General features: G+C 42.5%; 1 protein-coding gene across 6 annotated transcripts in view; it reads left to right on the top strand.

Annotated features, from left to right (window-relative positions):
* TNRC6A (trinucleotide repeat containing adaptor 6A) overlaps positions 1-21,340 on the top strand; it is a 97,830-nt gene extending 76,490 nt beyond the window's left edge. For 5 of the 6 annotated variants that reach the window (XM_057529946.1, XM_057529943.1, XM_057529942.1 and 2 more), the window contains 8 exons: positions 554-685; positions 10,990-11,148; positions 11,795-11,935; positions 13,360-13,467; positions 14,697-14,918; positions 17,005-17,075; positions 17,843-17,982; positions 18,498-21,340. In XM_057529946.1, the coding sequence (XP_057385929.1) occupies positions 554-685; positions 10,990-11,148; positions 11,795-11,935; positions 13,360-13,467; positions 14,697-14,918; positions 17,005-17,075; positions 17,843-17,982; positions 18,498-18,873 (1,349 nt within the window). In that variant the 3' untranslated portion in view covers positions 18,874-21,340. Of the gene's footprint in view, positions 1-553; positions 686-10,989; positions 11,149-11,794; positions 11,936-13,359; positions 13,468-14,696; positions 14,919-17,004; positions 17,076-17,516; positions 17,794-17,842; positions 17,983-18,497 lie in introns of those variants that run through there. The other variant, XM_057529947.1, reaches the window with a different exon arrangement.
* Positions 21,341-22,469: the final 1,129 nt, after the last annotated feature.

Below are 22,469 nucleotides of genomic sequence, written 5' to 3'. Positions count from 1 at the left end.
AAAATTGTTTATAAGCAGAAGTTAGCAACTGAAAGTGATCATATGTAATTCTTCTCTTGGGAAGTACCTAAAAGGTATATTTTAATAGATAAAGTTTAATATTTGGTTGTCGTAGAATTTTCTGTTATTTTGCCAAGGAATTTAAAAATAATCAAAATTATATGGAGTAGTTTCCCACAGTTAATGCAATTATAGTACTAACAGTTTTATGGTACTAACAGTTTTGAAAATGTTATATTAATGAGTGTTAGACAAGCTATTTAGGATTTCTGTGTGTTGCTTTCTTTGATAATCTAGCCATGGCTCCCTCTTCTGACTTTGTTTCTGCGTGGCATCGGCCAGGAGTCCAGAGTGTCTGTCCTGCCTGCCTTGCCTTTGTCTATAATCATTTGGCTGTGCCACATTTGCAGGATGATATTTATTAACGAACATTAGAATTGAAAACATTAGATTAGCTACATATGTTTTTCTAGAAAATGAAAGTTGTGGTACCAGAAGAAAAATATGTTATATTTTATAAAGTGGTTTTTTAAAATTATTATCTTATTTTTAGGCTTGAACTCAAACTTGAATGTAAATATGGATATGAACAGTATTAAAGAGCCACAGTCAAGACTAAGGAAGTGGACTACAGTGGACAGCATTTCTGTGAACACATCTTTGGATCAAAACTCCAGCAAACATGGTATAAAATACATTCTTATATTTTGACTTTAAAAAAAAAACTGTAGAATACTAAATTTAGGCTTTATTTTATTTTAATATATATTTTCATAGCTAAATTCTCTTAAGAACCTTTTCTCATTATTAAAAAGTGCTTTATTAGTTATTAAGTCTTAGTTAAAACCAAAAAAATTGACCTTTATTGTGCTATTGTGAAAAACAGGTCAGATTACACATTTATTTTTTAATTATTCCCTCTTTAGATGGTCATTTAGTTTTTTGCTATTATTTTATTGTTTTAGTGTTCTACTTAACATTTACTCAATTTAATCTGATATAAGGGATTAAAAACTTCCACCATAATTTGATTTCTAACAGTTTCTTTCCATTCATCTAGTAATTGTTAATGGAGTATTTTCTGCTTTCCAAGAACTGTGCTAGGCCACCTGGAATATTCATAGATACATATGTACATACATGCACACAATTGACTGTATGTAAGCAAGTAAAAATACTTGCCCTGAAGAAGCTCATTGGTAGCAAAAATAAACATGTAAACAGCTTTACTACACTGTGATAGGTGCTATAAAAGTTAATACATACAATAGGATAAATAGTATAAGAATGTGAAATCTAATGGAGAAGTGAGTCAGGAATAACAAACCATGGGTCTGAACTGAGTCTTCAAGTTTACCAAAGGAGTGGAGAAAGAACACCATGGAGAGGATAGCATGTGAAACGTTCAAAGACAGGACCTCCTGGTGAGTTCTGCTAGGTGGGCATGCCTGGGGGTGAAGGTACAAGTGAGAGAAAGGAGGAAGGTGTAGCTGCAATAGTAGGTATTGAGCAATCATGGAAAACTTTTGTGCCAAAAAAATCACCTTAAACAGGAAAATGGTGGATATCTAAAGGCACCTAAGGCTTAAAGGAGTCGTAAGTGAGAAAGAGGGCAACGGACATGAGAAGACGGAGTGCATTGAAGAGAGTGTTAGAATTAAGGACAAAAGAGCTTGGTAACTAACTTAATTCATTCTGCAAATATATGATTACCTGTGATGTGCCTCTGGCCTTCCCCAGTCCAACCCTAACCTTACCCTGGGCTCAAGAGTCATTTCCAGGAAGCCTCCTCCAGGCTTTGGGTTCGAATAGCACCTCTTGTGTGTATCTGTCTTGTGTAAGTATCCATTTAGGCCTGTTTCTGTCACAGGACATAAATTCCTGGAGGAGAGAGTCCATGCTTTGCTTACCTGTAGCCCCACTAAGCACATTGCAGCACTCGGGGGACATTTGCTAGGTGAAAGGAGGAGTGGACGGTAATGCAGTTAATGGTAGAGTAAATGTAGGAATTGAAGCAGGCCTGCTGGGACAGGTAATGGATGGATTTTAGACTTGTTGAGTGTGGTATTTTAGGGATAGCTCAACGTGGAAAAGCCCAGTAAGAAATTAGAATTAGAGGCCTGGTACTCAGAAGAAAAATCTGGGCAAGAGTAAGATTTTGTGTTCATCAGAATGTTGATGTCGTCGACATGGACAGGGTTGCCCAGAGAGACGGTGCGTAGAAGGGAATAAGGACACACAATCCTAGAGCCAGTAGTAGTAAAGAAACCTGGAGAAGAATGGGTAGAGAGATAGGACGTGGAGACTCAGAAAAATGTTTCTGCCATATGGTTTTTTGTCTCCTCTGATTAAAATGAATTTTTCCATGTCTGTTTTGCATGTCTGACCCTCAGTTTCTTTGTAAAAATGTTTCCTTCCTCTCACTGCTGTTTTAGGTGTAATGTATATCATATATTCTCAAGTGCTCGGCATACATACCTAGGGCATACTGGTATATAGTATGCGTTATATAAATGGCATGTCATCATGCAGCATAGGTTTTGAGGGCAGATAGACTGGGGATTTGATCCCAGTTCTTAACCTGTTTAAGCCACAGTGTTTGCATCTGTAAAGTGGAAACGATACATCATAGAACTGTTGAGGATTGAATGAGATAATAACTATTAAGCTCCTATCTCATTGCCTGGCATGTGACATGCAGGTAGTGGGTGGTGGTGTCTTCTTATAAGCAGCCTATTATCATAAGTTTGTTTTTCATTCAATTCAATTAGTAATTTTATATTTTAATTTTTAATTTTGTATTTTATCTTCTCTCTTTTTTTAAACTTAGTATCTGTTTTTTATCATTTTTTTCATCATGCATTTTATTGTTTGATTTTGCATAAACCTGGAATGTGAGCAGTGAGTTTTTGTTTTTTAGTAATTAGCTTAAACAATAGTTTTATTCCTGTATACATAGCAATCTAATGAACATATTCTAGTAACGTTCTCTTCTTCAGAATAAGGAGGTTGATGCTCTTCCTCCTTTACTTCAGTGTAGGTTCCTGTTACTCTTTTTTTTAATTAAAATATAGTTGATGTACAATATTATATAAGTTACAGGTGTACAATATAGTGATTCACAGTTTTTAAAGGTTATACTCCATTTGTAGTTATTGCAAAATATTGGCTAAATTCCTTGTGTTGTACAGTATATCCTTATAGCTTATTTTATGCCTAATAGTTTGTGCCTCTTAATCCCCTATCCTTATCTTGCCCCTTTCCCCACTGGTAACTACTAGTTCTCTATATCTGAATCTGTTTCTTTTTTGTTATATTCACTAGTTTGTTGTATTTTTTTAGATTCCACATATAGGTGATATACAGTATTTTTCCTTCTCTGTCTGACATATTTTACTCAGCATAATGCCCTTAAGGTTCGTCCATGTTGTTATAAATGGCAGAATTTTCTTCTTTCTCCAGGCTGAATATTATTCCTTTGTATGTGTATACAACACCTTCTTCATTCATTGATGGACACTTAGGTTGTTTCTATATCTTGTGAAAAATGCTGCAATAAACATGGGAGTGCAGATATCTTTTTTTTTTTTAATTATGTATTTATTTATTTATTTTTGGCTGTGTTGGGTCTTCGTTTCTGTGTGAGGGCTTTCTCTAGTTGCGGCAAGTGGGGGCCACTCTTCATCGCGGTGCGCGGGCCTCTCACTATGGTGGCCTCTCTTGTTGCAGAGCACAGGCTCCAGACGCTCAGGCTCAGTAGTTGTGGCTCACGGGCCCAGTTGCTCCGCGGCATGTGGGATCTTCCCAGACCAGGGCTCGAACCCGTGTCCCCTGCATTGGCAGGCAGATTCTCAACCACTGCGCCACCAGGGAAGCCCCAGATATCTTTTTGATATCCTGTTTTCATTTCTCTTGGATATATACCCAGAAGTGGGATTGCTGGGTCATTAGTAGTTGTATTTTTAATTTTTTGAGAAACCTCCATACTGTTTTCCACAGTGGCTGTGCCAATTTACATTCCCACCAACAGTGTACAATGTTCCCTTTTCTCCACATCCTCATCAATATTTGTTGTTTGTGGTCTTTTTGATGATAGCCATTCTGACAGTGAGAGGTGATATCTCATTGTGGTTTTGATTTGCATTTCCCTGATGATTAGCGATGTTGAGCATCTTGTCATGCGCCTGTTGGCCATCTGCATGTCCTCTTTGCAAAACTGTTCAGGTCTTCCGCTCATTTTTAAATTGGGTGTTGTTTTTTTTTTAATATGTTGAGTTGTATGAGCTGTTATATATTCTGGATATTAACCCCTTATCAGTCATATCATTTGCAAATATTTTTTCCCATTCATTAGGTTGTCTTTTCATTGTCAGTGGTTTCCTTTGCTGTGCAAAAGCTCTTACGTTTAATTCGGTCCCATTTGTTTATTTATTTATTTTTTTAAAAAATAAATTTATTTCTTTTATTTATTTATTTTTGGCTGTGTCGGGTCTTCATTGCTGCACACGGGCTTTTCTATAGTTGTGGCAGGCAGGGTCTACTCTTCGTTGCGGTGTGCAGGCTTCTCATTGCAGTGGCTTCTCTCGTTGCAGAGCACAGGCTCTAGGTGCGTGGGCTTCAGTAGTTGTGGCACACGGTCTCAGTAGTTGTGGTTCGCGGGCTCTAGAGCGCAGGCTCAGTAGTTGTGGCGCACGGGCTTAGTTGCTCTGCGGCATGTGGGGTCTTCCTGGACCAGGGCTTGAACCCGTCTCCCCTGCATTGGCAGGCGGATTCTTAACCAGTGCACCACCAGGGAAGCCCCATTTTTTAATTTTTGCTTTTATTTCCTTTGCTTTAGGAGACGGATCCAAAAAAATACTGCTACAATTTATGTCAAAGAGTGTTCTGCCTATGTTTTCCTCTAGGAGTTTTATGGTTTCTGGTCTTACATTTAGGTCTTTAATCAATTTTTAATTTATTTTTGTATATGGTGTTAGAGAATGTTCTAGTTTCATTTTTTTACATGCAGCTGTCCAGTCTTCCCAGCACCACTTATTGAAGAGGCTGTCTTTTCTCCATTGTATGTTCTTGCCTCCTTTGTCGTAGATTAATTGACCATAAGTGTGTGAGTTTATTCTACTATTCTTTATTTACTTGAAATCTTGAAACTGTCATTTTTTCTTTTTTAAAATTATTTTTGTATTGTTAATACAAATTAAATTTTTATATGCTTCCCCACCCCCAAAATGTTCTCATTTACTTTAGCAGGCCCTGTAACTAATCTGAACCAGCCCAAGACTAGTAGTCTTCCCTTCATGGATATTATTTTGAGATCTCCAGGCTTTTACTTTATCCCCTTAAAAATCAAGAATGTTTGATAGAATTTCTCCTCTATGGTTGCTTTTATTCTTTCTTCATTGTTGTATTTTTTCCTTCCTTGTAAAAATGACTTCAGAAATATACCTTGACCTGGTGTGGTTTTGGTCTTCATCTCTAGAAAGAAAGACCAGGTTAGTTTTATACCTGTATATAAGAACCCTCTAAATTTCAAGTCTTAAAAGGTTGGGGTTTTGTTTTTTGGGGTTTTTTTTTTAAGCTTTTCAGTCTGTTTAAAGACAGTGCTTTTTCTTATCATAATAATTCTCTAATTGTTTATACTATCATTTTCTCCCAGAAGTGCTCCTCTTTGCTCTGTGGTTCTTTTCCTTCTCTTACTATCTCTCTTTCTCCTGGTAGAGACTTAGAATCTTCTTCTCAGGCACAGTCTTTTTATTTGTTTGCTTTGTTTTCAGTTTTCCTTATATTAAAAAATTAGAGAAATGTTAATCATCTTATTTCCATTATTATTTTGGTGCAGTTTGTTCTTTTGTCCTTATAAAGATAAAATTGGCATCTAACTTTGTATTCTAGAAGAGATCCCAAAACTGCTGGTCTGTGTGTTATGTTTTGTTAGACACTATTTTGAAAATAATTTTTTTGAACCAACATCTGTTTAAACATTCAGGAAATTTCATGTACAGATTCAGATTTCTGGCATCTCTGTAGAAATGTGAAGATCTGCCAGCACCAAGCTCGAGAGCAGTCACCACCCAGAGTTGAGTGGCTCCTGCCCACGTGCTTACCGGCGCATTCTTCCCATTCCCCTCACACCTGTACCTTCCCTCCCATTGGTGGAGAAATAGTTTTCTGTACCCCCTAACCAGAGAAATATTTCCCTGTAGTCATGTTTCTATCTGAGGAGGGACCATGGGATTTTTTTTCTGTAGGCAACTTGCTTCACTTGTGTATAAAACCTGATTGGCCTCATTGGCATTTGTATGTCCATGTTGTAGAAAACGGGGGTTGTTTTTCCATAGTACCAGAGTAGTGTAGAGATCATTTTTTAAGGGGGAATGATCTGATAGCAGTAGTCAGGCTGGGCTGAGATGGGCTGAGTCTGGAGACAGGAGAGGCCTGTGGGGACGCTTGGCTGGCTCTGATCTTTTGCATCACAGTCTTACGTGGGTTCTATTTTTATCCCCATCTAGTGAAGCTTAGAGGGCTAGTAAGATAGTTGTGGAGCAGAGAAGAAAGGGCAAATTCAAGAGAATCTTCCGTGTCAGAGATCCCCAAGTACACTGCTTTCCTAGAAGAACTCACAGAACTCAAACAGTAATACTCATGGTTATGGTTTATTACAGCAAAAGAATACAGATTAAAATCAACAAAGGAAAAAGGCACATAGAACAGAGTCCAGGAGAAACCAGGAGAAGCTTTTTGTTGTCATCTCACAGTGCAGTTTCTCAGACTTAACTCTCCCAGCAACAATGTGTGAGAACGTGTACGAAGTATTGCCAGCCAGAGAAGCTCACCCAAGCCTTAGTGTCCTCAGTTTTTTGTCAGGGGTCAGTTGTATAGACGTGGAGCACACCTGCTTGTCAATCTCCAATCCCCTGCAGACCCTTCAGAGTTCAGACAAAAACAGCATGACCCAGGCCCCATGCAAACAAAAACAGATGTTCACCATAAATCACATTGTTATCATAAACTCTCTGGCGTGGCCATGACCCAATGTATGCAGAGGAACTCTTATCTGGCATGCTATTCTGTGAGTTACAGGAGCCCAGGAGCCATCAAGGGCTAGTCCCTGGAGCTCTTTGCCATGTGCAGTCTAGCCCTGTGCTAACCCTTTACTGCACACCTTCCAGAGTCAAAAAACGAGATTCATTAAGGGAAGTAGAGTAGAGTGGAGGCAAGGCCGTTTAACAGGGGAATTGTGGGTCAAGTGAGGTTTGGACTGGGGTATTTGTGATACTTTATGGTCCTAAGATTCTGTGACTTACCAGAGTTTACAAAATCCCTTTCCCCTCCTCATTGCCCAGAGAAAAGTACAATGTTCAGGAGCTGGAATACATTTATTTTAGTCTTAGAGTTAGTTGAGGGCAATTGGGAACGGTTTCCAGGAGGCCTGTGATCCCTTAAGCTGAGATATGAAAGATAAACAGGCATTAGCCAGGCAGAGGTGGAAGGAGGGAAAACCATAAGGCGTGAGTAGAGGCTAGAGTTTTAAGAGCCTTACAAACTATTGAAGAGTTTGAATTTTACTCCTCTGTAATGGAGAACTGTTGAAGAGTTTTAAGCTGGAAAGTGACATGATCAGATTGGCATTTTTGAAGAGGCAGTGCGAAGAACTGGGGAGTTGAAGTGGACAGAGAGATTAGTTAGGACACTTCTGCCTAATCCAGAGCGTGGCCAAACGAGAGATCACAGTAGTCTGATCTCATGTGTCGTTATTCAAAAGCTATATGATCATCTCACAATATATACAAGTAGCAAATCATTATGTTGTACACTTGAAACTAATATGTTGTATGTCAATTATATCTCAAAGTATTCTAAAAAGAAATGAAGATAAAATGTGTAAGTTATAAAGATACCCACTAAACAAAAACTGTAAGCCTTCCACAGTTTCAGAAAAGATAAATCAACATTTTCAAAGAGTTTTTAAAGAATCTATAAAGAAATGAAAAGAAATTCATATTGAACCATAAAGCAAAAGCTGACTCTATTCTGTATACCGGGGGACCCAGAACAAAATAATTCAGAAATCTTTGCAATCACAGGAGGAGAAAAAAGAGCTAGGTAAGCAGCAGGATTGACAGGACTTAGTGATTTTAAAATAATAGGGAAGAGCCAGGAGAAACTCTTGTTTTCTGACTTAAGTAACACCAAATCATTGTTCCTCTGATTAGTATTAAAAGGATATTTTGTTACATTCATTCCTTCCCTTTTCATTGGATTTTATCTTGAAACTTTGACTAAACTTGGCTTAAAGGTCAGTTTGCTGGTTTGTAGACATTGGACTGATGATTATCAGAAATTAAAGGTGAAATTGTCATGTAATTGAAGGAACTTTGGAACATGAAATCAAGCAGCCCTGAATTCTAAGCTAATTTGCCAGGCGGTGGTATATCACATTTGGAATTTTCCTTAAGAGAGGGAGTGGGGGGCTTCCCTGGTGGCGCAGTGGTTGAGAATCTGCCTGCTAATGCAGGGGACACGGGTTCGAGCCCTGGTCTGGGAGGATCCCACATGCCGTGGAGTAACTGGGCCCGTGAACCACAACTGCTGAGCCTGCGCGTCTGGAGCCTGTGCTCCGCAACAAGAGAGGCCGCGATAGTGAGAGGCCCGTGCACTGCGATGAAGAGTGGCCCCCACTTGCCGCAGCTAGAGAAAGCCCTAGCACAGAAACGAAGACCCAACATAGCAATCAATCAATCAATAAAATCTTTAAAAAAATAAAAAGAGAGGGAGTGGGAGCTGAGACAATGGCAAAATGTCAAAATAAATATGGACCCTGGAATTGACACCTACCTCCGCTACTAATTAGCTCTGCTGTTTATTAGCTACTGGCAAGTAACTTAACCTTTCTGAACTTCGGTCCCTCATCTGCTAAATGGGAGTAATAATAGTACCCCTTGTGCTGTTTTGAGGATTGAGAAGGCAATAACTCTGAAGCACCTGAGCACTAGAATAGAGTTAGACACATAAGTGGCCAGTGGGTCTCAGCCTTCAGCATTACTGTTATTGCCATCATTGTCATCTCATGAGTGCCCTGCCTCTAAGACAGCACCATTTCTCCAGTGTAAATCCAGCTCTGTTTGCTTAAACTAAACCTACCACATAAATTTTACATTTCATTTTTCTGATGCTCTCCCATGCAGTGTCTAATAGAATGTAATTGGATCGTGGCTGCCGCTTAAGTTATGTCTATTATCCTTTTTAATAAAATGAAGTTTGAATAAGTAGATATTGTTTCTTGTTAAAAAGAGGGGCAGATGCTTTTAATCATTGCTGGTTCTTGCGTAAGAATTAATCACTTAAAATTTGGCAATTATGCTTACTTACTGTATTACTTGCAACTAGTACTTTATATATCCCACTTTATTTCCAAGTGGGGTTTTTTAAAATTATTTATTTATTTATTTATTTATGGCTGTGTTGGGTCTTCGTTTCTGTGCGAGGGCTTTCTCTAGTTGCAGTGAGCAGGGGCTACTCTTTGTTGCGGTGCGCGGGCTTCTCATTGCGGTGGCTTCTCTTGTTGCAGAGCACAGGCTCTAGGCGCGTGGGCTTCAGTAGTTGCGGCATGCAGGCTCAGTAGTTGTGGCTCGCAGGCTCTAGAGTGCAGGCTCAGTAGTTGTGGCGCACGGGCTTAGTTGCTCCGCGGCATGTTGGATCTTCCCAGACCAGGGCTCGAACCCGTGTCCCCTGCATTGGCAGGCGGATTCTTAACCACTGTGCCACCAGGGACGCCCCACACAATCAACTTTTGAACATTTTCCTTACCCTAGAAGAACCCCTTAGGTGTCATTCCTCCCACCTCCATTTTCCCATCTCTCTAGCCATAAGTAAAAACTAATATTTTTGTTTTCTACAGATTTGTCTGTACTGGACATTTCATAAAAATGGAAGCATATAATATCTTGTCTTTTATGACTGGCATTTTTGGCTTAGCATAATGTTTTCGAGGTTCATCCATGTTGTAGCATGCACATGTATTTCACTCCTTTTTATAGTTGGATAACTCCTTTTTATAATTGGATAATATATACCACATTTTGTTTATGCGTTCATCGGTTGATGGATATTTGGGCCTAAGAGATGTTCTTGATTTCTTCCTTCCTTCAATCTGCACATTGAGCCCATCTGTGAATAGTACCCATTCTGCTTCCCAAATACATAGTTTATGCATCTGTTGTGTCTCCTAATGGTCTCCCTGCTTCTGTGCTAGCCTTCCTTCCATTTTCCACGCTGCAGCAAATGTGACCTCAAAACAAATGGGATTGTATTACTTCCCTTCCTAAAACCCCTCAGTATAAAGAACTCCTTGCCAAGTCCTACAAAGCCCTGTCTGAGGGTGTTGTAAATTCTGATGCCTTTGGGGAACAGGCAGGGCATAGGCCAGTCGAGTGGTAGGGCCTGGGACAGCTAGAGTGTGCACACCCCACCTCAGGACCTTTGAATTCCAAGCATTTAAACAAAATGTACTTGGTCATCCCTGCCCTTCAAGATCAGGGCCCCACTCCTTCATGTTGTTCTCTCTCCCGTTTACTGTTTTTCAGGCAAAATGATCTTTCAGTTCCTCAAATGTGCCGAACAGTTTTTCTCCTCAAGTCTTTGTGCAGGCCGCACACACTGGCTAGAATCTTTTCCCCCAGACTCTTTCCATGCGGTCCCTGCCCCCTCCTTGACACACATTCTCTCCTTCTGCCCTCTGTCCATTTACTTGGCTTTTTGTGAGAATATACTGTCATTGTGGGCAAGGACCTCATTCATATCAGAGACTAGAAGTGATTGAAGCCTGGAAGAAAGCACAGGGCTTTCTTTCCTCCTCACATCTTCACATAATCTACAGAAGAGTTTGGAACCCACCGATCTAATAAAAAGTTGTCTTACTATATTTGACAAACTACAAGAAATAAATGTGATACTATATTTTGCTCACAGTTCCCTTCCGTTTTCTCTTTGTAGGTGCTATTTCAAGTGGTTTCAGGCTGGAAGAGTCTCCGTTTGTTCCCTATGACTTTATGAACAGCAGTGCTTCACCAGCCAGCCCTCCGGGTTCCGTAGGGGACGGCTGGCCACGTGCCAAATCGCCCAGCGGCTCTAGCAGTGTTAATTGGCCACCAGGTAAGATGCCGACATCTTCTTTTATGAGAGTTTGTGCCCATTAAGGTGTCGATACCTCTAGACATACTAATGATTTGGCCCCGATTCTGTGTGATTGGACTGAACTACGCGAAGGATGAGGAAGAACACAGAAATGCGAATGGGAAGTTGAGCCCAGGTCTTGGGCTGATGAGTGACCTGGCCCATTACCAGTGCCTTTATGCTCCAATCTGTGAAGGTGGGATTAGTCCCACGGAGGGATTAGGCCAGTGCGAAGAATGATATAAACCTTCGTTCATTGTTCTTCTCTAGCTGTGTCTGGGGACAGAGGTGACAGCATTTCCATTTACTGAGGAATCACCAGAAATGCACCTATGACCTGTTTCATCCTATCCAAATTGCTGTGGCTTTGTGATTTGTAATAAAGCACTTTAAAATGTTACTTTTAAGAATATATAAACCCAGAAAAATTTGCAAGTTATTCATAAAAAACAGTTTATATTAATTGTGGTATTGAGTCAGCCTGTTAGGGTATTGGAAAATAATTTGAAAGTATTGGAAGATATTTGATAATTGCATAGACTTTAGGAATAAAACTTTTGGGTAGTGACTGATGGATTTTCAGATGATGATTAAGCCTGAACAAATTTTAAATTTTTATTTCCAGAATTTCGCCCTGGTGAACCATGGAAAGGTTATCCAAACATTGACCCTGAAACTGACCCTTATGTCACTCCTGGCAGTGTCATAAACAATCTTTCAATTAATACTGTGCGGGAAGTCGACCACCTCAGGGACAGGAACAGTGGTATGTAGGCGGATACGACTCAGGATTTCTGAATGATGCAGGCCAGTGGCTCAAAGTAGATGTGAAACTTTGAGCAGCAAGAGTCACTCCAGCACAACACAGCGCCTGACCTCCAAGGGGCTCGTGACAGTGATAACAGAATTCTCGATTTCCCGTAGGTGACTCTTTAGCCACTTTTAAAATGATGAGGATTTATTATCACTTGATATGGTAAACGCAAAGGACCAGCAAACATTTGCTTTCCAGTAACTGTATTAACAACTGAAGGTTGTTACCCATTTTATAACAAGTTTCCGTATTGTGGTTATTAAGAAATGGGTGTTTCTATGGAAGATGTTATATTATTATTTGTTTATACGCTCTGGATGTTAAAGAACTTTCATCTGGAGAAGGAATTGGCTTTCTTTGTCTCACAGAGAGTGAAAATAAGAAAAATTTAAGGGTCCCTACAGTCCAGATGCACTTTTTAATGGGTTATCAAATAAAATCTTCCTCCTACCTACCACATGGTTATTTTTCACCCCAGGCATATACAAGTATTCCATGCATGCAGTAGAAGAAAGGTGAATGAAATGAATGACGATATCTTCTCTTTCTGTAACATACAGCCTCACAGCTCTCCCTTTAAACAGTTTGTAATAAAGAAAATGTAAAACAGTCAACACTTCCTATTAAATACATAATTTGTTAACAGGTGTTTGCCAGATCACAATGGTAAGATAAGAATCCTCATCATTCTAAAATGACTGAATTTAGCAGACAACTATGTATAGAAATAGTTAAAGCCACTACTTTCACAGGAGAACGTGAGGACAGAGCCAACAATAAAACCTCACAGCCTGGTAGTTAATGAAAGAATCTGGCAGCAGGAGCTGTTGCAGTGATCCACATAATGGTCGGGTCTGGAGCTAAACTAGGGTAGTGGTCAAGGGGGTTTTTTAAAAAATAGGAAGAAAGGCTAGGTTTTTGAGACTGAATGTGGGGCACGATGGGAGAGGACAAAGGCCTGGCTCGCTGGTAGTGCCAGTGCCAGGGCACCTTGGTGAGCTGCCCAATAAGAAGTCATTAGAGTTCAGAGACAGGCTGGGAGCTCCGGTGGAGCCCACTACTGAGAAGCAGGGCTGGTGTTGTCTCTTGCTGGATCCCACTGTTGGGGTGCGTTCTCACAGACAGTTATGAGAAGACCGGAATGGGAGGGATACCTCTTTTGAGCCACGGTGGAAACAGTGAGCAAGCTCTCCACGTGCTGTTTTGAAGGCAGGAAGGAAGCTACAGTCATGGGCGCCGTTCCCATGGCCCTGAACATGGCTGCTTCCTTTCTGTGGCATACTGTTAAGTTGCAGGTTCACTGGGTGCTTTTGCTGCTTCTCTAATGCCGTGTCCCCTGCTCTGGGGGTGACTGATTGTGCTCTTTCCCCGTGTAGGGTCATCCTCATCCTTGAACACCACGCTGCCTTCAACTAGTGCCTGGTCATCCATTCGTGCCTCCAACTACAACGTTCCCCTCAGCAGTACAGCACAAAGCACTTCAGGTGGGCCTTGTCCTGAGTTTGCCAAGGCTCTGGCAGAGGAAGGGGCAGAACCTGGGGCCAGGGCCGTTGTGTTTACCTCTTCTTTTGATTCAGTCTTCTTTTCAGGGAGCTGGGAGAGTATATTTCTGAGCCTGGGAAGATATTTTTAACACCGTTTGCCCCCTTTTAAAATTTACTGTATCCAGTAGTCATTTACTAAAATAACCAGGTTTCACTGAATAGCCACTTTCATCTGAGAGCTGTCTCAGATTAAATGTAATTCAGTTCGAAGCAGTAGTCCTCAACAGTCTGTAGTGAAGGACCTTTTTTTTTATTTTTTTAATGCCCAATCCTTTGCAGACTGATAACTTTTGTAAAATACAGTAAACCTGAACTTGGAATTGCTAAAGTACACACGGGAGTTACAGCAGCGTCATATTGCTGTTAGAGTTTACAAACGCTCACTCTGAATTTCTGTATTTGTACTGTCACAGACCAGTAATAAACTGTGTTGTGACCAGTCTTCCCATCACACTTCGAGACGTGCTGACTTAAAGACATTCCTCCTTATGAGCAGGTAGAAAAATAATTGATGGTGACAGAAGGTATAAAATTTTCTATCCCCTTCTGCTCTCTCTTTTTTTTTAGTATTATTTCGATTTAGTTTTCTGTGTTCCTGGCTGTGCACTGGACCCCTGGGCAAGTTGCTTAACCTTTCTGAACCTCAGTAGAATGTGTGTGAGGATTAGAGGTAGCATACGCCAAGCGCCCAGCAGCCCAGCGCTCAGCACAGAGCAGCCCCCGGCGAATGTCTGCTCTGAAGACTCCCTGAGCTAGGGCTGCTTTTGTAGTCCTTTTTTCATGAATGAATAACACAATGCTAAAATCTCATGGCCGAAGTGTTGGTCTTGAGCAACTCATTATGGTTGTTAAGGCATGGAGTTCCCACTTGCTACTTTAGAGCAGCTCAAAGCAGTGTTCAGTGTAGTTGTATACGCTGGACTAAGGGTCTCACAGGTCTTAAAACTATTAATAAGAGACAAACAGTCTGTTTTGAGGCAAGGGAGCAGTTTCCTTTTGGCTTTTTGTTTTTCTTCTGCAGTTTAGTTTGATTTGGGGTTTTTTTTAAGTTTTTTTGTTTGTTTGATTTGCTTTTAGTGGGGGAATGGGTGTTGTCATTATTTAAATTTCCTCTTTTCTGAAAGCATTTGTCTCCCCTCTTTCCCACTTTGTTTTCTTCCTTTGAGTAGCCAGAAATAGTGATTCCAAATTGACATGGTCTCCTGGTTCAGTTACAAACACGTCTCTGGCTCATGAGCTGTGGAAGGTCCCTTTGCCACCTAAAAACATCACTGCTCCGTCCCGCCCACCTCCGGGACTGACTGGTCAGAAGCCACCCTTGTCTACGTGGGATAATTCTCCCCTTCGTGTAGGTGGAGGATGGGGAAATTCTGACGCCAGGTACACCCCAGGTGAGACGACATGCGTAAGGTGGTTTCATGTGGCTTATTTGCTGAACACTAACCAGTACCAACAGTCTAGTTTAACAGAGACCTAAATAGCAGACTGTTGCATTATCTTCTATAAAGTAAGATTAGAACTTAACTAAACATAAGATTCCTAGTTCATTGCTATCTTCTGCAATTGCCATGCTTTTGAGAGTCTTAAATTTTATTTTAAATTTTGCCCAGTTTACTTACATGTTCCCAAAGACACACACCTGTCAGTGACAAAGTTAATGGAATGGGGATCTCCTTTCTTTCAGAAGTTCCTCAAGGGCTCATCTTATTACGTATAGTAACTTCCTGCTCATGGCAGGCTTGTCATAATACCGAGTCACATGGAGCAGAAGTGTTATGTGACAGGCCTGGGGAGGTGGGAGCAGCCCATCTGGGCCTTGAAGAATGGGGTCTGTTTGGGTGAAAGCTTGGCCTGTACTTAGGATGATCATAAAATTTATTGATTAAACAGGGACGTTTGAGAGTGAAAAGGGGTGCTGTTAATTAACTGTACAGGCCTAAACCAGACTGTCCCAGGAAAACTGGGACAGATGGTTCCCTTACCTCTCTACACCTTCCGTAAATGACTAGCGCTGGATTTGTACTGGCATCATGTCCCTGCCCTCCTCCCCCCAACACACACAACACACACAGCACACACAGCCACAAACACAACTCAGAGCTCGTCTACCAGTTCATCCATTCTACCCCGCCCCCCAAATGCACCACACTTTCTCATCTCCAGGCTGAAAATTGTAGTAAAACCTCATTAATAATTTTCTGATCTTAGGACAGGTGATTGGCTGAAATAAAACTTGCCGTGTTTCCTTTGGGGGAAAGTTTTAATTGTGTGAAAAAAGCACATGAGTCTGTTCCAAGCTACTGAATGCGAGTTGGTGTAATTGGTGTCACGTGTAAGTGGTTCTTTCAGGCCACAGGCGTCTTTCGGGTGCCAGCTAAGTGCCTGGTGGCGCCCTCCCCCTCAGGAGGGCTGGTGGGGAGTCAGCCGGGCCAGCAGAGGGGGCAGCGCGTGCCAGGCGCGGAGACCTGGGAAAGCACAAGCGTTTCCTGTTGGGATTATTGGAGCTGTCACGGGCTGTGTCACGCAGCCATCTTCCTAAGCCACCCGGAGTGTTTCTGAGGCACTTTTTTTTTTCACACACACTGTATTTTATTTTTACAAGAGATGAAGAGACTGACACCAAGCATTGTACATGGATGACCACAACAAAAGCAACAATGATTGCAATTACCAAACACGAAACACACTCATACTATGTCATAATATTGACATTCAGTCCAGTAATCCTCCACTGTAACAGCTCCTTTACTTTGCAGTGAAAATTGATGTGTATATTTTTTGCCTCTGAGTCCTGTGGGATTTTTTTTTTTTTTTAATTCAAACAGAAAGTCACAAAAATTATAATCATCCTCATCAGGTCCGAGGCACTTTTAAACAGTTGTAGACAGAAGTGACTTGATCATGTCTTAAACCCCTGCTGCTGGGAGAGAGAGACGATGCTGTAGGGCTGGGCAGGAGAGCCGGATGTGGAGCCCCTGTGGTGGCCCAGACTAAAACGAGCAATGTCTGGACGACTGCCAGCTCTTAAATCCCCTCGAACTTCACACCCTGTGGGACGTGCATGCAGAGTCATCACTTGATAACCTGAAATCATCGTGAGCTGAGGCTATTCCCCAAAGGCTACTATTCTGCGATAGTTTTAGCTTTATAAATGGGAAGACCCCAAAGGCATCTGGCCTTTGGTTCACTAGCCCACCATGTGATGAGCTGGCAGCCCTGTGAGCCCCCACCCCCCAGAGGCAGAGCCCCGTGCCCCAGAAATTAACACCTGGTCAGAGCTGGAGTGAGCTGGCATCCTGGGCCCACAGAGAAAATACCCCATGTAGACGCACAGGTAAGAAAGAAGGAAGAGAAGGACGCCACGCGCCCAGATGATCCTCCTGAATGTCTGCAGTTTGACTGGAGTATGTTTGTCCTGAACAGTCATTCAGGCCACAGTCTTGGAAAACTGACTTGTCCTTTTTCTTCCTTGTTTAGGTTCCAGCTGGGGTGAGAGCAGCTCAGGGAGAATAACAAATTGGCTTGTTCTGAAAAACCTTACACCTCAGGTAAGAACATCAGGTGTCCTGGCTTACGTGGATACGCCAGGCAGCATGGAAGCAAAGGTTTCCATTCTGGTTTAAGTCTGAGATGAGGACTGCCCAGGCCTTCCAAGTGGTGCTGAGTAGATGTCAAGGCCGGGCAGAGGAAATAGCAGAGAATGGTCTTTAGATGCCTCAGGCAGGCTGGTGGTCTGATCCAGTGGTTTTTACACTAAAATGCACGGGAGCTGACCAAAAATACAGAGTCCTAGACCTCACCCCACAGACTCTCAGTTAGTATATCTGGGCATTTCTATAAGGGCATTCAGATGAATTTGATGCAGGTGGTCCTTGTACTGCACTTTGAGAAAACTTGTCTGCCCTTTTAGATGAGAACGTTTTCTCAGTCCCTGGACTGCCCCCTCCGCTGGAGGCTGGGTGTTAAGAGCCCGCCCCCCTCCTCCCCAGGGCGCAGTGCCTTGCTGCATCCTGTCCTCAGGGCAGGGAAGAGAGAAGACGTGAAGCCACAGCGGGGGCAGTGACTAACTAAGGAGTTGGGGATCTGGGCAGTGCCCGGGAGTCTAGAGGCCACGGAGGTATGGCTCTGGGACCAGTGGAGGTGGGGAGGGGGGCACTGTACCCTGTCACAGCAGTGAGTCCCAGTGAAGAGTGGCACCAGGAGCGCAGAGCCTTGGGCAAGAGAGAAAGGACCAGAGTCCCAGCCTGGGACAGCCTACCTGGACAGTCTTCATGGCGGTGCATCTAATTGGCAGTTGCCACGCTCTGTTTCCTAGATTGATGGCTCAACTCTGCGTACTCTGTGCATGCAGCATGGCCCACTGATAACATTCCACCTGAACCTCCCACATGGAAATGCTTTGGTCCGTTACAGTTCAAAAGAAGAGGTAGTGAAGGCACAAAAGTCTCTGCACATGTAAGTTGGCCATTCTGTGCATGGCACCTGGAAAATGCCCTTGGGATTGCAAGTTTGGAATTCTCTCGTTAGGGCTCCCTTGTGTGTATGAAAACGCAGCTGGTGGCTCTGTGTGCCACCTCGGGGCCAGCACTCGGGGTCCCGCGGTGAGCGCTTCCTAAAAGCTGCAGCCTCGCTGTGTCTTGGGCTCCGAGGGCGGTGCTCAGAAGGGCGTGCGTCACACCAGATCCAAATGGCCCTAGAAAATCCCTTAAATTGCCTGGTAGGAGACAAGAAGACATGATCTGGATGCCACAACAGCACCGGGTGGCACGGCTGGGCCCGGAGAGCCCGGGGCGCTGTGCCCCCGCCGTGTGCAGCCTCCGGGGCACACGCTGCTGGAAGGGAGGGCACGCTGGGTCCTTGTGTGCGCCGCCCTCTCCCTCTCGCCCTCCATTGCTTTTGTAGCAGAGACAGTGTCACCCTCACTTTGACTCAGACCCCTCAGCTAGCCCGCTTGTGTCTCTCTCCTCCAGGTGTGTACTGGGGAACACTACTATTCTTGCTGAGTTTGCCAGTGAAGAGGAGATCAGTCGTTTCTTTGCACAAAGTCAGTCTCTGACCCCTTCTCCCAGCTGGCAGTCTCTCGGGTCCAGCCAGAGCCGGCTGGGCTCCCTCGACTGTTCCCACTCCTTCTCCAGCCGGACCGATCTCAGTCACTGGAACGGTGCTGGGCTCTCGGGGACTAACTGTGGAGACCTTCATGGCACTTCCCTCTGGGGGACCCCACATTATTCCACAAGCCTGTGGGGCCCTCCAAGCAGCAGCGACCCCCGGGGAATTAGCAGCCCATCCCCCATTAACGCTTTTCTCTCTGTGGACCACCTGGGTGGGGGTGGAGAGTCCATGTAACAGTGTAGACTCGACTCAGAACTGCGACCTCAAGACGCGAAAGAAAGGAGCACTAAGTTGGGCTCGCCGCCTGCAGCCAGGGCCACCTGTGGGAACAGCTATTCTCTGCACATTTTCCACTTTGTTTTCCCTGAAACATATCAGTTTGAATACTTGAATCATGCAGGCCAATATTATAATGTGAAAAGGTATCTATCTATTTACACTCCCAAATAGCGCCATACATGCTACACCGTATAGAATGAGCTCACTTGTGTATATTCATCATGTTTAGCCTTTGGGTTCTTTTTTTTTCCCCTTTCTACCCCGCCCCCGCCCCCCGCCCCATTCATTCTTTTTCTCTTCTTTTCTTTTTTTCTTTTTGCAAAACCATTTTTTGGGCTGATAATGTATGAGCTTTTAACTTTGCACTGAATGATGTTCTCTCCGTCTAATCGGCAATATGGGGGGGGCAGCTGTTCCAGTGTAAATGTTTACTCAAGGATGTTCTTAAAAGGTGTGCGCTCTCTACTATGCCTTGATGTTTGCCTACCTTATTGTGGTATCGTGGAGTTTAAAAGATCAAGTTATGATACTGACTTAGGACTATAAATGAAAGTATTGCACCAGTTTTTTCATGTTATAAAACTAAAGAATTTCGCTCTGCAGTTTGAAAAACTGTGGCCACAGCTGTGACTTGCAGCCCACCTGCCACCCAGGACGGGCCCTGCACTTTGAATAGGCTTTCCATTTTGTTTTGAAGGTTCCCACGTTGAACCTTCTTGTTTACAGATTTTTTTGTTTGTTTTTTGAGAAAAAAATGTTTACTCTTCCATCATTTAAAAAAAAAATTAAAAGACAAAAAAAAATGGAGGATGATTTAAAAGATGCTTTCTATCTCTGGGAAAAAGGAGCAGCATTTGGCCATGTTCTTTTGTTTTTCTATTCCTGTCCTAAATCAAAGAGCATGGTTCTCAGGAAAACCAGTTCCCCAGTTTAAAAAAAAAAAAAAACAACAAAAAAAAAAACCTCCTTGTAGTTTCTTATAGGAAAAAACGAAAAACCCCAACTTTTAGCACTGATACTACATATTGCTCTGTTAAAGAATTTTCTCTGCCAAAAAGAAAAAAAAACAAAACACAAAAAAACGCTTAAAGCTGGAGTTTGAGATTCTGCTTTCAGATGCTGTCTTTTTATTAGTGAGTGATGATGGTTTGCTAATTATCAGTAGGTAATAATTTTTTGTAATCCCATCAAGTGGCTCTATATGTTTCTGCTCTCTTGTGACTGTGTTAATGTTTAACTGTTGTACCTTAAAGCCGAAATCAGTAACTATGCATACTGTAACCAAGGTATTGGGCTTACAGGATTGTTCGTTGTATAAAGAAAATTTTAAATGTTGTTGCAAACTAACGAGTTACACCATTTTTAAAATTTCTTTCTCTCCTTTCCCCTTTTTTTGCCCACAAATGGTATTATAATGCTTGCTTAGTCAAAGAAGAGAGACTAAACAAGGGTAAAAATTTTAACAGTACAGAATTTGCCATCATTTCATTGCCTTGATTCTAACTGTTTGTGTCCTAAGATGCAAAAGAAGTCAGTGGCTTTTAACTGTTTACAAATAGAATGTGATTGTAAAATGTACAGTTTGGTTGTGTTTGAATTATGAAATTTCTTCAGATATAATAAACCATGACTTTTTGGCTGCTCAACATTAATTGTCTCTTTTTTGTGAATTTATTTGTACGCTCTTTTTTATAATGAAAGTTTCAAAGTTGCTATGTATGAGGGTTCTCATAGAGCAACCGGTAAAAATCTAAGCAAATATTTGAATATTTTATCCGAACTTATACACAATTTCACCCTGAAATAATGTGAGGACAATGGGAAACTGTCGCTTGCTCCTTCCTGCCCTCTTTGAGCATCTTTGGGATCTTGTTGCTCAAAACTCTTCTGTGACTTCATCTTCCCCACCATTTGTGCCCATCTCAAGCCTCAGCAAGAGACCATTTGGAACATGAAGCTTAATGACTTGACAGTGTTCTAGTGTTAAACTCTCATACCTCTGTTACACAATGAGAAATGCCACAGCCTGGACTGGCCTTTTTCCTCCCCCTTCACGGCCCTCCTCGCTCCTCACTGCAGGAGCTCCGGGGCAGAACCTGTGTACGTATTTCAGTGTATGACTTCAAATCATGCTCCAACTTGCCAGGTGTAAGCTAATGTTGTTGGACACCTTAATATAAGCAAATGTTGTTCAATGCATTCGATGTATATTGACTTCCATACTGGTTTTTCCAAAAACCAAAGGTAGCTTTGAAAAACCACGTCTGGAAATGTTTGGAACGTTAAGCTGATTGACCTTTTGGGGCTTTGAGTAGTATATAATTGACTTCATAACTGCGTTAATTGTATTGTTAAAGTGTTTGGGAGTTTTTTGCGCTTGTTATGTGAAAATAAAGTGTTTGATTTAAAAAATTAAAAAGTGGTTCGGTGTTTGCCTAGTCCTTACATACAACAGTTCTGGTCCCTAAGCGACTGTGTTACTCCTAAATCTTTCTTAATCTCTCCCAACTGCCCGTCCCTCAGTCCTTAGTCCAGGCCATTAGTTTGACCATGACATTCCCCTGGCTCTGTGACCTCAAGTCACTAACAGCCTGTAAGAGTTGATCTAAACATTTTAACACATCCAGTCACGCATCTCCAAATACAGCTCGCAAGGGCCACACAGCTCCTGTGCCCCTGGACGTGTGTTAGCTCTGGACATCCTGAGCTGCTGTGCCTTGCTGCTCTGGCTCCACTCTCCTTCCCCTGTAGGCCTGCCCAACCCTGCCTTCCCCTCAAAGACAGTAATCACTGGGTTCAGCTTACCCGGGGTGGTTTTTTTCCTCCATCATATTTAGGTACCTCCTCCCATTGGTGCGTGCTTCAAAACCATGATCCCCTTTCTGGTCATTGCTGTTGATGAATGAGCTGCAGCCAGTGAATAATCTCTTGCTAGTCTTTGTAATCCACGTGGTCACACACACAGTAGTTGGCTGAGTAGATATTGAAGGGATAACAGCTGCTGCCGGTTGACATTTGAGGACCAAAAATTGTGGTAGTGCCGTGCTGTCAAACTGTGAGGGTGGATGAACCAGGTGGAGGTGGAGGTGAAGTCCTTGACAGGTAGGGTCTAAATAGTGTTAAGATAACGACTGAGGTGAAGGAGGAGATAGCTGAATCGAGCCGGGAACGACAACGAGGTTGCACTGAGCAAGCTGGCTTAATATTTGGCTGAGAGAGAATTTGCATGCATTGGGACTTGACTGGTTTTCCCTCTTCAAAATTTAGGAGATCTTTTCCAGGTGATCCTTTGATTTCAGATGTGAGCGGCGGGGTCCCTGGACGAGAGCCAGAAACCACCCAGATGAAACTTGAGAGCCCCTTACAGAGACCAGGGCTTTGGCCCTGCCTCTGAGTAGGTGTTTGCAGCGTCCTGGGGGGAGGGGATAACAGTAACAGTATGTTAAAGGCTTCTCTACATACCTAGTATTTGTACGTGTTTTCTCATTTTCAGAGCACCCCAGCCTGGCCCTAGAACAGGAAACACAAAGTCCTAGTACAGTGTGGCTCAA

Source organism: Balaenoptera acutorostrata, chromosome 15, assembly GCF_949987535.1.
Source record: "Balaenoptera acutorostrata chromosome 15, mBalAcu1.1, whole genome shotgun sequence".
Taxonomy (NCBI): domain Eukaryota; kingdom Metazoa; phylum Chordata; class Mammalia; order Artiodactyla; family Balaenopteridae; genus Balaenoptera; species Balaenoptera acutorostrata.
Note: the sequence above shows the minus strand (reverse complement) of the source record. Positions and strands in the feature narration are given on the sequence as shown.